This window comes from Diadema antillarum, unplaced genomic scaffold, assembly GCF_040938485.1.
Source record: "Diadema antillarum isolate AM-2024a unplaced genomic scaffold, OU_Dant_1.0 seq00000912_RagTag, whole genome shotgun sequence".
Lineage (NCBI taxonomy): Eukaryota > Metazoa > Echinodermata > Echinoidea > Diadematoida > Diadematidae > Diadema > Diadema antillarum.
In genome coordinates this window covers 623503-638760 of record NW_027271768.1, presented here as the reverse complement: position 1 = coordinate 638760, position 15258 = coordinate 623503, and the positions used below count along the sequence as shown (strand labels likewise).

Genomic DNA, 15258 nt, shown 5'->3' with positions numbered 1-15258 from the left:
AACATTTTATAAGGAAGGAAAAAACTTCCCTATCATTGAGCCCTTTATTGTTCATGTATAGTTGTTTGCTTCATCTGAAGAATTTTCACTAGCCTCTTATCAAAGATGATGAATTCATAACTGACTCTTAAAATTGGCAACAATTTTTGAAGATGTTGGTTAGGTTCCAATTTCTCTCTAAAATTGGCAACACCTTTCCTGGGCATCTCTTTGTGATTTCGTGCCGATTGAATAAAATGAACCGGTTGTACCTGAATTTCTTTCTAATGACATGCAGTGAGAATCAAGAGTTGCCAATTTAATGATGAAAATATGATAATTTCTGCAGCAAAATTCCTAAGCAAGGGTACCTATGTCAACAAGCTTTGTACATACTTGTAGTAAGTGCTATATATTACTATTGCACTCTAGAAACATCAGACATGCAAAGTTGAGTGTACAACCTTCAACTTCATGTGTATTGTAATTGTCTGGAAGACATCAAGAAGAAAGTCCTTAAATGGAATGTAAACAAAAAACATCAACATAAAATGCATTTGGACGGAAAAAAATACAGCAATGAGAATTTAACGCAAACAAATTCTGTTGATTTTGTGATGGCTTGTACAACAAACAGCTTAATACCAACAAAAATGGTTAATGTCTTAAAACACCACAATGTAAATTAAAACTCAGTTGAAATAATTTCAGCTATGATTGCCAACTTTCAAAGATGATGTTCCAATGCTGGCTAAACATAATTGTACTATCGCATCATCCTGGTACATTGTAATCACACACAAAAATTTTATAGTAAAGTACATGTACAAAGCAGTTGAGTTTGCATTTAAGCTTAGAATTCTTTGTGTCAACTATTACTCTAAAAAGAAGAAGAAAAAAAAAAGGAAGCTGCAAGCAGGACAAATGACACAAGTTTCTCCACATAATTACTAATTTCACAAAGTGTAAAAAGATAATGTAATAAATGTTGAAGCATAATGAATTATTTCACAGCTCTGTGGGTAAAGAGTTTAAATTTCATGGACGCTTTACTTCAAAGTACGGTGATACTTAACAATCACTCAACAATCATCGCTTTAGACATTAGTGCAACTGCAATGACAGCATCACGAATTTTAGACCCACTTCTCCAAATCTACGTGAGCAGAAACTCAGAAAGATTTGGATGAAAATTCAAAGTAATACCACATTCTGCATTGAAGTGCATTGCGTTTTCTATGTCATGGAAAAGTGAAATTGGATATCTCTAACTTACACTGGACACTGACAAGGATTAAAATCATGAATCTTTCCCCAAAGTTCATAATGATTGGGGTGACCTTTAACCTTTTTCACTGCACATCATCATCAGCTTGAGGCGGGAAGAGCAAGGAGGCTGCAGACAACACTGAAGTTTCTGACGGTCTCTTCTCTTTCTCTCTCTGCACAATGGACGTCGATGACAGGGGGCGCGAGGACGTCGTGCTCAAAGACGACGGCGACTTCGTCTTTTTCTTGATCTTCTTCCGCTTCTTCTTGCGGCCGCCGGCAGTCACTCGGGAGGCTTCCAGTAGCCGCTGGGCCTCCTTGACTGCCCTCTCCTCCTGTACTGCCAGCTGGTGGTCAGCTCTCCCTGGATTGGGAGGGGACATTAAGGCAGAAGCAAGTTTAGAGGTATATATTTTTCTAAGCCTTGATACACCAATATGACCTTGATGTCAATAGAAGGCTGAATTCTCTCATTTTTCTCATTTCTTGACAAACAGAGAAAGATTTCGAATCGTTCTGAATATCATTCTACCTCATGGTTAACAAACAGGACAGATATTTTTCTTTCAATTGTCTTATTTGTCTTTTGACCCCACTAAGGCTAGGCTTTTTTTACTATGCCATATCTACAGGGAGGCCTATTCCTCCCCCCCCCCCCCCCCTTCTTGGCCATCAGAGGCGCGATCGCAATTTTTAATTCTCTTCAATTAATCATGCAAATTACGACCAAGATCTTATTCTAGCCTGTTATCAAACACTAACTATGTTAATCAGGGACATTGGGAGTCTATTTTGGGGATTGTACATCTGTTTTAACACATTCAAGAATTGTACATCATGAAAACTTCCAAAAGTCATTTCAATTCATATGCACTTCAGTGTTTTCTGTTTTTTAATGTCTTTCTTTGTTTGTCACTCATTGGAAATTGTCACTGACCACGTTTCTACCATAATTAGCACAGAATTTAACAAATCAAATTGACATCACATGGGAGAGACTACTTACGCAGTGCACTCTCTGCTATCCTGTACTTCTCATACACCTGTCCAAGCCACGCTGAAGGTTGACTCAATAACCTGATGACAAAGATGGAAGAGGTACACAAAAATTTATGTTACCATGACAAATCTTGGCAAAATTCTTAAAATTGTGTTTCTAGTTCACAAGACCTGACAGCTATTATCTCCTGGCTCTCAGCTAAACTCTTAACTGTAAGAAGGCCTTCAGACAAAATGGTAATAGCATAAAACATTTTCATGAAAGTTTTTGTGACTACAAAACAAACATAGAATGATTGATGTTATCATTTGCTCTCCTAGTAAATGTGTAATTATTGGTTTGGAAAAGAGTCTCCTTTATTCTAAACTCAGACATAGCTTAAATTCAAGTATTCTTCAAGTCAATGACAAAGCTGATGAGCTCCTAAAAATCTCAAAAGTCACAACCTTCTCTGATACACATTTTTTTATCAAAAAACCATGAACAGTAATGGCAAAGCACAAACTGAGAAAGAAACACAGACAGATATCACCTTTATGCAAACCCATACCAGTTATCTAAACCTATTCCAGAATTGTTTTAACAGATACATGGCAGTTCTCATTTGTCACTAAAGTTTGGTAATTAATGTCATTCTTGTTTTCAGGGAGATGCTCTGAACAGAAATGGGTTCAAGACAGATGGAATTGGTTGCTCAAGTGGTGGATGTAGTAAAACATTGGGCGATGGTGTATGGCTTGAAGGATCTCAATTACATTATGGTATTCACAGCAATGAACAGGGATTACACTATACAGTGGAACACGTTCAACACATTCACTCCTCAAGGCCTAACACAACGAAGGCTTCAAATGAAACTTTCATTAACATTCTTGTGTTGCGATAACAATCTCAGGCAAAATTTTGCAGAACTGGGTAGGGTATGTACAAAGGGTTAGCATCTTTGGAAAGTTGACGCCTTCATTTCTCAAATTTTTAATATGCAACTACAGTAAGCATGAAACTTTGAGCTGTGGAAATTTTTACGTACTATGTGCTCTATTGAACAAGTTTAAAAACAACAACATGCAAGTATACTTTGGAGACATTTAGTAATGTTCAGAAATATAGTGAAGTTTACTGACATTCATTTGACCCCTGCAAAGAGTGCATCACTCAAAAACTTTTTTTTTTTTTTTCAGTCATGGATCACAAAGCACGTATCACACAGGTGGCTTATTTGGATCTAAAAATGCTACAAACGTCATGTACAGTTTCTTTTTTGACATTCAACGTTCCTTACTCACCCTAGAGATGTGTTGCTTGGCAACTGTTCCACACATTCTTGAACATTTTTCTCCCCTGGAGCGACCAGGCCCCTATTAGTAAAAAAAAAACAAGACGGAAGGTTACAAGGATTGTCATCAAAATACATTGTAGGGTCACTATTCATTGTTCAGTCATTGCTCAACAGAAAGAGGAAAGTTTAAAAAGGAGAGAATTCGTGAACAAAATGGACTGCAGTTGCACAAATGTCACAAGAAATCTAGATATTTTGAATAAATGCATACAAAATTTCAAAGAAACAACTGAGACTTTTGTTGACACTGTGTGAAAGGCAGATGTTTTCACTTTTATTACTTGATTCAATATCCCAAATGTTTATTATACTATAGTTCATAATGAAAAAAAAAAACAACCTATAAGAAATGATATAATAACAGCCAAAGTACAGGTCAATACAATCTCTTCATGGAGTACGACAAATCTACATCCTGATGTTTCACAAAACAATATCAGGTGTCAAAAAAAGCTGACCAAAGTCTGTCCCTCGTTTCTCCAATCTGCTGCCTGCCATTTCATCATTTCAGAAATCCAGACTTTTTTTTTTCATTCTTTCTTAATTCATGCGATTTTTTATTTCTTTTAAACTGCAAAGGAACAAAAGAAGATAAAGAGACATGTGGCTGCTACTGCACCCTACTTTGAGAAACCGCAGCAGAAAGGTGTCTTTTTATACCTCTTGAGAGTCTTGAAGGAGATGTGCACCCCATTCTTGAGCAGGTGTCGATGGAGATTGAAGATCTCTTCCTCCCTCACACTCTTGGGATACTGCAATGAGAAGATAACAAATCACCATGGTGAGACCAGGATGGACAGGAGGAGAAAGAAAGTGTGCCAAAGAACAGGAGGACAAACAATATGAACAAAATGGAAACAAATAAAAAAAAGCAGAAGAAAGAGAAGAAGACAAAGATGAAGAGGAGGAAGAATGAGTGAAATTCCTAGGAAAACAGATACAACTAGAAATGTCGCTACGGCGACTGGTATGCCTCCGCCATAATGCATGATTCTCCCAATAGGTCCATAGTACATGTTGACAATGAGTGACTACATTTTCACAAAATTGGCAAAATATCAAAATGACATGTTTGTCACAAATGTGTTGAATGTTCACGTTCCTTGACCTACATTTAATTGGATGAATAGGAGAGCATGTATTTGGGGATTTACGGACTTTAACTTGACTTTGACCCTTTCATAAGTTTATGCTTTGAGTAATTTTCAAGGTATGGAGAAAAAGTGCAATTTCTGTATTGAATAATAAATTGTTACCATTTTTATCTGGCCTTGGACCCTAAAATTCATAAGAGAATCACTGTCAGGCAGAACATGCATAAATATGTACTAAGTTTCAAGATAACTTGAGCCACTTCCAAGATATGGAGGAAGAAGTAAGTTCAGCACTGTCACTTGATCTTTGACCTTTTGACCTTTGACCTTTTTGGCCAAAAAAAAAAGTTCCCAGAGATCTATATTGGGTTACACATGCATACACCAAGTTAGAAAAAAAATAATCCTGCTGGCATTGCATAAATATGAGGGAAATAGTACAATTTTGAAGTGTTGCCCTTGACTTTTGACCCCTGACCTTTGACCCCATAAACCCCAAATTCCCTAGATAATCACTTCCAGTCAGTACATGCATATATACTATGTTCCATGAAGATACCCAATTTCCAAGATATGGAGAAAAAAAGTAAAATTCTAACCTTTCCTTGACCTTTTGACCTTTGACCTTCGACCTCATGACCCCAAACTTTCACCAGAGAATCTTAATTGGGTTATACATGTATAAACTAAGTTTCAAGAAAATATCTTCAGGCATTGCATAGATATGGGCGAAATAGTGAAATCTTAAGCATTTGACCTCGACCTTTTGACCTTTGACCTTGAGCATGTGCACCCAAAAGTTGATAGGCACAACTTCACCCCCTAAGACACATACATGCCAAGTTTCATTAGGATACCTCAAAAGGTTTTTTAGTTACGCTGTCCACAAAATTGATTACGGACGGACAGACAACCCGAAAACATAATGCCTCCGGCACCACTTCGTGGCGGAGGCATAAAAACGAATATAAAGAATTTGTGTACATTTGAGAGCAATGGAAGCAAAAATAGGAGATGAATGGAAATGAATTCATAAGGGAACCTTTTTGCTCTCACCAAGAATACGGTTCAGTGTAATAATTTGGGTTCAGAAATCCAACTTACTCAGTAAGATGCAAAGAAAGCAGTATTCTCAAAGTTTTCAATTCTCAAATTCTCATACACAGAGCATGCTCCCATCATAATTAACTCATGCTAACTCAAACTGTGCATGAGGCAGAAGTCACAAAGATGCAAAAAGCACACTGTCATCAGAAGATATTAGGTTAAAAGGCAGGGAAAGGGAAAAGAGCTGAAACAATTAGAAGTAGAAGAAAGAACAGTAGGAAGAGAGGGGGAAGAAAAGGGGTGGTTAGACTTACCTCATCTATACTGTCTGAATCGGCATCGGACTCCTCATCTTGCTGCCTCTTTGACTGGTAAACCCTCACAGCTCCGGGATCAGAGTGCACCTGTTTGACTAACAGGTTGGTTTCAAGACAGGATAACAGTCTGGTTATTAACTATGCTTTTAATATTCAATCACAGGCAGGAAAGAGTCAGTGCCTGTCAATGTGAGGAAGTGAATAAAATAGAACAGCTGAAAACAAAGCATGTTGCTTGAGTATTTGAGGTTACTAGCAGAACTTGTGACGCTGCTTGCAAAATATAATAAGGGGAGTTCGAAACTGTATTGAATTCTCTAGTGTGAAACCAGAACCTTGTGGTTTGAAACAAAATGTTCAAAAACTGATAAGCTGTAGCATTCAGTCGTTGCTAAAGAAGTTATATGTATACAACAGGCACTACCATGCAAGTATATTTTGCATGAGGTAGTGACGTCATTGCCCTTCAAGGATCCCATAAGTTGCATCAAATTTGTAAACCGTGTTGGACAAAAACTAGCAGTGCTTCACAAGGAGGAGCAAAGTGGGATCAGTTATGTGAGAGAATTGTGTTACTCTCACTCATGGGATCACAATTTTATGTCCTTTTAAAGGGACAGAGTGTGTCTACCTTTTACGAAAGAGAACAGCATGTTGACACACAAACTTACTCTGCTGAGATCAACCCTGAGTCGTTTCATTGCAGGGCAGACAGACTACCAATTGAACCCCCTCACTGCTCTGTTAAACACTGTCATATCTGTTGTCTAACTATGAGTGTGTTCCCAGGGCGAAAATCCAATTGAATATTTTTTCTATTGGACACAACATACTAACTTGCATTATCACAAATTTTTGTCACATGCATCATTTTGTATTTTACTACTACCAAAACTGCTCCTACTGAGCAATAACATAGGCAGTAATGTGGGGTAAAGTGAGGGAACGTACAAAATGCACAGAATTAGGAAGTTGACTCAAGTACATAACATAAGGTCACAGATCAGATCGCTGTAATGATCAAATGCATAACATAAGGAATCTCCTGGTCAGAATTTGAGAATTCTGGCACACTGCGAATTTTGTTACTTCCTCTGTTCTACTGAAAATCGCCCCTCGCATTACCTCACATCGACCATCTAAAAAGGTGGACAACGAATCACGTCGAATTACCTCGCATCACTCACTACCCGATGTGTTTCTACTGAGGGAAAAAGTTGAGTTGTTTCCCACATCACCTTTCACTATCTCACATCAACCCGAACTTATATCTTTTAGCAGAAACACACTAAATATTGTAAATGTGATATGCAGGGAAGTTTTCCTGTGATCACATCTGACAAGCTGAACAAACTACCGTCATCTGATCATGTCGAAAGATGATATCACCAGAAACTTGGACACTCACTCTGCTTGTCAAACATCTTGTTTTTGGTAAGTGAGCCGTCCTTCAGAGCTCTCACAGCTGCCCTCGTTCTCTGCCTCTCAGCTTTGCTACAGAGAAATTAAGCATGATGTCAAAAAGTTTATCTTAAGTAAATGTAAGCTTGCACAAAAGGTAGGCATATAAGATTTTAGCTGAAGTCAAATTCCGAAAGTGGAGATTTTTACCTTCAAAATGATGTTGGTAGCTCATCAAAATTGGCTGTTCCTAACCTACTAAATAAATAATGGTAAAGTGCTTGGCATATTCAAGTGCACTGACTCGCCCTTTATTGTGCATGGAACAAAAAGGGGATCATACACTCCATGGTAACCACTGCAATAGGATTACCAGATTAACCCGTTGAAGACTAGTCCCGAGTACTCTCAGACTTGGGTAAATGGGAAATGCGTGTTATAGGAAAATCAGTCCATCTTAAAAGGATGAACATATCAAAGTATCAAAGCATCAGACTTTTTTTTTACAGCTTCTGTAGGGCTTTCACAAGCTCATGGTTGCAAAAAGGAGGTAACGCACATGAGAAATAATACATTTTTTAAAAACAAGATTAAAACCCTGTATACACATATGTTTCAAACTTCGAAATAGGGAGACGTGTAATCAAAACTAACATACAAAAAAAACTAAACTAAACAAATAATTTGTAAAGTTAAACATAAACACATATTTGTAGTCCTTTTGGAAAATAAATCTGAGCAGATGTTTGTGGGTTTTATGATGCACAGTCATCCCCTCCACATCACAGTGATAAGGATTTAATGTACATTGGAACACACAACCAGCCATTCACAGAGAGTTTATCTGAACACGAGTGTCTCAAGGTTAATACCCATGGATGGATATTTTTTAAGTCTGTTTAATTCAAATTTTGACTTGAAAAAGACATACATATGTCACTAAAGGATCTAGATTCAAGGAAAACTTCATGACGGTAAATGATGGTTACATAAAATCCTGACACACGCAGAGAAGACCATCAAGACATATTGGACGAGCCAATGTGCACCAAACTCACCTCTTTCTTATTGTTGGGGTCAATGCCCTGTTGGAGTTGCTATGGGTGCGGCCTGAAGGGGAGGAGTTTCTCCTGGGAGGCTTCTGGGAGGTCAAAGGTCAACAGTGAAATGCACAAGTTGGATTTGAAAAAATATACCGAGTATAAGATAAATCAGCCCTATGAAAGTCATTGAATAGAGCAACTGTAATAAAGTTGAATATCATTTAGTGGTGTTTATGACCTCCTACATTTCACTCACAGATTCCTTGCCCTTTGTCTCCCAGATGCAAGTTATCAAACAGCTAGAGCAGAGTCTAATATCATTTCATTGTATTTATGACTTCTTACATTACACTTCACTGCAAGAAATTTAACCTTTCGACTCCCGCATGGGCTTATTTTTCACACATTTACTAAATGGCACACATGATTCAAATAAGCAATGGGCTAGATAATCTTGTTAAATATGATATATAGATTATCCTTTTTACTGCATGGTAAAAACAGTTACTAATTTAAATCACTTCAAGTTCTTGTAAAACAGAAAATGTACTTTGACAACTTTGTCATAACAAAGACTTGGACATCCCTCAATTTCATGCAGTAAAACCTCATAATGTATCAATCATCGCTGTTAGAGGTGAGAACAATTTTCAGTGTGGAAAGAGAGTGTAATGTATACCCATTATGCTATGATATGGTTATGATAACCTTAATACTCATATAAATCCTCTGTCATTTACTTACACACAATAATGGTGAATATTTACCCTGTTGTGTAATAATTTACCTTTTAGTGACAATCAACGTATAAAAAAGAAGACATTTTGCGTGAAGGCTTTAATTAATAATTATGGTGTTCCACAAACCTTAGCTGGCGATGATGAGTTGACAAACGATGAGTGAGGGCGCTGTTTGGATGGAGTGGGACTCTTCTTGCCGTGCCTGTGAACTGTGACCTCCTGCTTAGACCTCAGCACAGCTGACTTGGGTCGAGCTCTCTGCAGGGTACATCATAGCATTTTCACAGTCAAACCTGCTCTAGCAAACCACATGTCTGTAATGACAACCTGGCTGTTACAAGAACATTTCATATTTCCCTTTGGTGGTCCATTGAGGATAAGTTTGACTGTACCAGGATTTTACTAATAGGTATGTGTCGCATCTCCCTCAAAACCCACAATAAAGCACTAACCAGACATGAAAAAAGAAAAAAGAAAAGAAGAAGTAATAATGATAACTAGAAATGTCGCTACCGCGACTGGTGTATGCCTCCGCCATAATGCATGGTTCTCCTAATAGGTCTATAGTACAATGTCTTGACAATGTGTGATGACAGTTTCACACAATTGGCAAAATATTAAAATGACAGGTTTGCCACAAATGTGCTGAATGTTCACTTTCCTAGAACTAGGTTCAATTGGATGAATGATTAAAACGTCAGAGTGCAGGTATTTGGGGGAACTGATGATTTTTACTTGACTTTTGACCCTTTTATAAGTTTATGCACTGAGTAATTTTCAAGGTATTGAGAAAAGTATAATTTCAGATCAAATGGTAAAATAGTATCATCTAAACCTGGCCTTTGACCTTTGACCTCACAGTTCCAAAGAGAATCGCTGTTAGGTAGAATATGCATAAATATGTAAGTTTCATGATAATACCTTGAGTTACTTTTGAGATATGGAGGAAGAAGTACAATTTAGCACTTTCACTTGACCTTTGACCTTTTGACCTTTTGGCAAGAAACTTCCCACAGAATATATATGGGGTTATACATGCATATATCAAGAAAAAAAAATCCTTCAGGCATTGCATAAATATAAGGAAAGTAGGGATATTTTGAGGAGTTGACCTTGACCTTTGACCCCCCTGACCTTTGACCCATGACCCCCAACTTCCCTAGATAATCACTGCCCATCGGTACAAGCATATATACTAAGTTCCATGAAGATACCTTGAACCATTTGCGAGATATGGAGAAAAACATGAAATTTCAATTTTATTTTTCACAAAATAACCTGTGACCTTTGACCTTTGACCCTGTGACCCTAAAATCCACACAAAGTATTATCCCCCAAGGATATACCCTCATACCAAGTTTGATGTAAAACCACCACACGGTTCTTGAGATATCGACAAAAACAAAACGGGACGGACGGACGGACAGACGGACGGACGGACGGACGGACGACCCGAAAACATAATGCCTCCGGCCACTTCGTTGGCGGAGGCATAAAAACTGGTGCAGCAAAATGTGCTGGTTTCAAACAAATGTTGGTTTATACTTGTACCTTTAAAGGATTTATGTGGAAGATCATTATCAACCACAGCACAGCAGTCAGTTAGATGTGATTATATTCATTACAGTACAAACACAATCAAGTAAATCACTATTTTCCACTGGGACTGAAAGACCTATTTACACAAATGAAATAAAGTTAAAAAATACTCCCTTTTCTATCTAAAGTGCGAACCATAAGGAAGTCTGTGCTGGTACTTCATGCATGAATCCTTAACAATGACAACTACAGTCATTGCATATGGAACTTGTTAAAGAAAAGCAGAGAGGGCAAACTCTTATTGGAAATTTAAAAAGAAAAAAGTAATATTTTTGACATTTCTCTGCTTTCATTCAGTGCTAATGACATTTTTTACTCAGCCTGAAAAAATATGCGACTTCTCACGTAGATGTAACTGTGAAAATGCATCAAATCACAAAGAACTGTTGCTCAAAGTGTATTGAGTTGTTGAGGGCATGATGTAAGCCTATTAAATTGCATCTGGACCTACTTGAAGTGCCAGGGCCTGGGCTTGACTGCTGGTCTCTGGTCCTACATTGGTCTCAGCACTGTCTGCATCCTCATACATCCCCATGCGAGAGGTGGGCCTATCCTGAAGTTGCTCCACCAGCTAAATAACATATGTTAGAAACATAACATACGTCAGGAACATAACATCATCAGAAAAGATAAAAGAGGCTATAAACCATGACATCAAAATCATGGTCTACATAAACACTGGCCAGTGATTGTTCACAATGCACTCACACGACTCATGAAGCAAGGATCAAAGTCATTAGTGTCCCATCGGGTAACATACAGTATTATCTTTTAGTGATCGTGAATTCTGTCATCTCATTGGTCAATCAACCACTTAATATATCCCGTATTACGTGGATATGACGTCATGATACTGTATTACACAGCCAGCTGCGCATGTACCAAAGACGCTTATAGGAAAGTGCGCGCTAATCCTGTACAAAACAAATGGACAGCACGCGGTCCTCAAGCGTATTCCGCACATAACCTGAGACCACTAGATGCTTGTTAAACAACAGCAACTTATCTGGCTACTGCACTGCAGTCATGGCGTGTACGTGTACGTATTTGTATGCGCGCATCGCATGCAGTAATCAGCTCGCGAGACGTAGGCCTAAGTCAACATGGTCATGGCTGACAGCCGGCGATTTCAACATCATTCACGAGGGGAAATCAGCGAGAAGAAGGTTAGCACTTACACTAAAAGATAAAATCGTTACCCCCTGATGGTTCTTACGAAATACGGGAAATATCTACGGTCTGGTGCCAAATTCCATTCGGCCTTCGGCCTCATGGAATATGGCACCAGACCGTAGATATTTGCCCGTATTTCGTGAACAAGCAGGGGATAACTAATAATATCAGATTTACTTGACCGGCTGCTAACAAGAATAGAATGAAATGATGTGTATTCATACAGACCATATAGTCTATAAATATTGCCCTGTTTATCATTGTAACAAAAAACTTTACAGTCCCTTGGAAGCTACATTTTCCCTTGAGGCAATATCTTATAATCTCTTGGGAAAAACATAACTCCCATCCTGATGTTGAGTGTTCCGTTACATAAATCTCTAAAAAGTCAATATCTGTATACTATGAAAGTGTGAGCAAATGTTATATGGATAGAAAACAGACTGTAGACCACTTGAAGAAAAAGAAGATCTGAAGTTTCCAACAGTTAGTCACACAGTTTTCCATTTCAAACTACATTTTGGATGCCTTTAACTGAGTATTCCCCACTGATATTATACTTCTGTTTCAAATATGATATTCAGAATAATAAACAAAATCATGGCATATTTCAGGAACAAATAAACAGCCAAACTACATAACAAAGTCCTAGTTTTAAGGGCTCTGTTCACAATAGTTGATTACTAGTGTAGAATGCAGAAAATATATTAATTTGATGCCATCTCGTACTAGTAATGTAATCTTATTTCTGCTACATCGAAAAAACACAACAGAAAATTTACTCTACGCACCGACTTTTTCTCCATGGTTGGTCGGTTGACCTGAGTTCTCCCATCATCCCACCCCTTCTTGGGTCCTTTCAGGGACCCCGGCCGGACAGGCTTGGACTGGCCGGGCGTGGCCCCCACCTGGAGGTAGGACACGCCCTTTGTCTCCATGGTGGGTCCGTTCTCCCCGTACTCGATCACTTTGGTGGTGAGGGTGCGGGCAGCCGCCGCTGCTGCCTGCCGCTGCTGGTACATGCTCTTCTTCTTGGCATTGATGGCCTTCTCGTAGAAGTTCTTCCTTGAGGAGGCCGAGGAAGAGACCTGGACGGTCCTCATGATGTCCTGAGGAGATCCTCGAGGCGCCCTCTCTTCCGCCTCCTTGGTGTCAGACCTCACCTCATTCTCCTCGTTTTGCGGCAGCGCTAATCGCGACATCATGGTCTCAATATCCTGTCTCCTCGCCAATTTCATTTGACCGCGTCTATCATTGGTTTCGTTCGAGCTGTTATTGTTGAGCGTATCCATCATTTTATCTGTACCGACTAGGGAATCACTGCTCACAACTTCTTCATCATCATCTTCATCATCATCACCATCGTCCTCCGAGGAAGGAAAGTGTCTCCTTCTACCAGCAGAGAGGGGGCGAGAGGAATGAGTAAGTGACAATGAATGAGCTGTCCTTGAGTCTGTGGTATTTGTTTTGTTGAACTTTGAACTTTTCAAAGCACTTTGTGGCCTGTGTCTTTCTCTGCCAGCAGAGGGCGGTCTAGGTCTCAGAGTGGTGACGGAACCTCGCGGAGTAATATCAAAGGTTACATTCTTCTCCTCCACAAATTGCACAGAGAGTTTGCCTTTGGACCTGTTCCTATTTGCAGTCTTGTCGGTCCCTGCCGAGTCTTCGCTATCATCCACCCTATTTCTGACAGTGGTAGTGGCCCCACTCCGAGGGGTGACAGACACACTAGCTATACCACTGTGGGAGGGACCATTACTTGCAGGGGTGCCACTTTGAAATTGAGATTGGTAAGGGGCCAGCTGGGCAAAACTCTCGCTTGATATACTTTGAACTTCAATATCTGGTGACAGTTGTGGTGATGGCCCATAAGAAGACCTGGACAAATTTTTTGAAAATGTGAATGTAAACATATTTTTAGAATCATATTTTGATGGTGAACTCTCATGATGAAATAGTAGCTCATACATTACCACCAGCCAAATAAAAAAAAAGCTGAAAAGAAAACTGCACTTTGCTGTGACACAAACTTTCAGATACATAATAAGAACATCAATGTAAACACACCCAATACATGTACATCATGACATGCACACGCAATCAAAATACACACACCCACACACATACACACTCCCACATACATCTTTGAATAGGTATTCAAACATAGATCTGGTTTCCTCTGTAGATCTGTTTTGCTTCTGATGCAAGGGTAGATGGCTGGGTGTTTTCCACAGAGACTAGAGACTATACCTCTATCTCTATAAACTTGCACCTATGTACAGTGAATCTTTGCATGATATTTACAGTCTTTATAACAATAAAACAATTAACGCTCTGTGTGTATTTGGTGTTGTTTGGCACAGAAAACCCTGTAAGGGTGTTTTCCCTTATACAGAAAGGGTTGGAAAAGTCTAGTTTTACCCTATATCCTTCACAAATTTGAATGTGTGTATAAAATAGACACTAAAGCATACTTTTATATAGGTTTATCAATATAGGATTAATATTTACATCATCTCATCCCTTCCTTCTTCTTTGCCACTTTTGCTTATTAGTTCTGTCTTTTTTTTTCTCTCTCACCTGTCTTCATCAGTGGAATAGTCTTCTTCCACATCCGCTCCAGGTAAGGTCATAGACAACTTGATTGGTTCTGGGGTAGGTCTGCGAAGCAATTGAGGGGCTGCAGGCTGCAGGGAGAAAATGGAACACATGAATAGAAATAGCAAATGCGATTCTTTTTTTTTTTTTTTGGGGGGGGGGGGGGGGTCACCCATGGTTAAACTTGTTTGTTTGTTCATTTTCCATCTGAGAAGATGGCTGGATAGCCCATATTCAGCTACATGTATGCTAAGCTGGTCTTCCATGGGGTCCAGTTGGATGTGAGGCAGAACCACTTCACCGGGTCAAATACCCTGCTCTTTGTGATGAATGAATGAGGCGGGATCTTTCACATGCATGAGTTGTGACTCTCTCACACACAGCACCTCAATTTTTATGTCCTATCCAAAGGACAGAGTGTTTTGCCTCTCGCTAGAGGGGATGGTATAATTACACACAACATTGCTTAATCCAGACTCGGAATCGAACCCTGGTCGCTTGGGTCGGAGGCAGACACACTACTGACTGAGCCAACTCACTTGCCTTTAACTTGGGTGAGAGTGTCAGAGGTTAAGTTCTAGTCAATGTTTGGGCATGGGTAGTTGTGAGATTTAGAATGCTTTTCTTCCAGCCAAGTGACTTTTTTATTTCCTCAATGA

The 15258-nt window shown here is 39.1% G+C and overlaps 1 protein-coding gene across 1 annotated transcript in view; it reads right to left on the bottom strand.

Moving 5' to 3' along the window:
* Nucleotides 1–1331: 1331 nt before the first annotated feature.
* Nucleotides 1332–15258, bottom strand: part of LOC139741260 (uncharacterized) — a 30567-nt gene continuing 16640 nt past the window's right edge. Inside the window, exons 6-16 of the mRNA XM_071651856.1 lie at nt 14582–14688; nt 12793–13879; nt 11280–11399; nt 9356–9487; nt 8505–8584; nt 7454–7539; nt 6043–6140; nt 4248–4339; nt 3535–3606; nt 2255–2325; nt 1332–1612 (exon numbers count right to left, since the gene is read on the bottom strand). Coding sequence (XP_071507957.1) covers nt 1332–1612; nt 2255–2325; nt 3535–3606; nt 4248–4339; nt 6043–6140; nt 7454–7539; nt 8505–8584; nt 9356–9487; nt 11280–11399; nt 12793–13879; nt 14582–14688 — 2226 coding nt within the window. The remainder of the gene's footprint in view (nt 1613–2254; nt 2326–3534; nt 3607–4247; nt 4340–6042; nt 6141–7453; nt 7540–8504; nt 8585–9355; nt 9488–11279; nt 11400–12792; nt 13880–14581; nt 14689–15258) is intronic.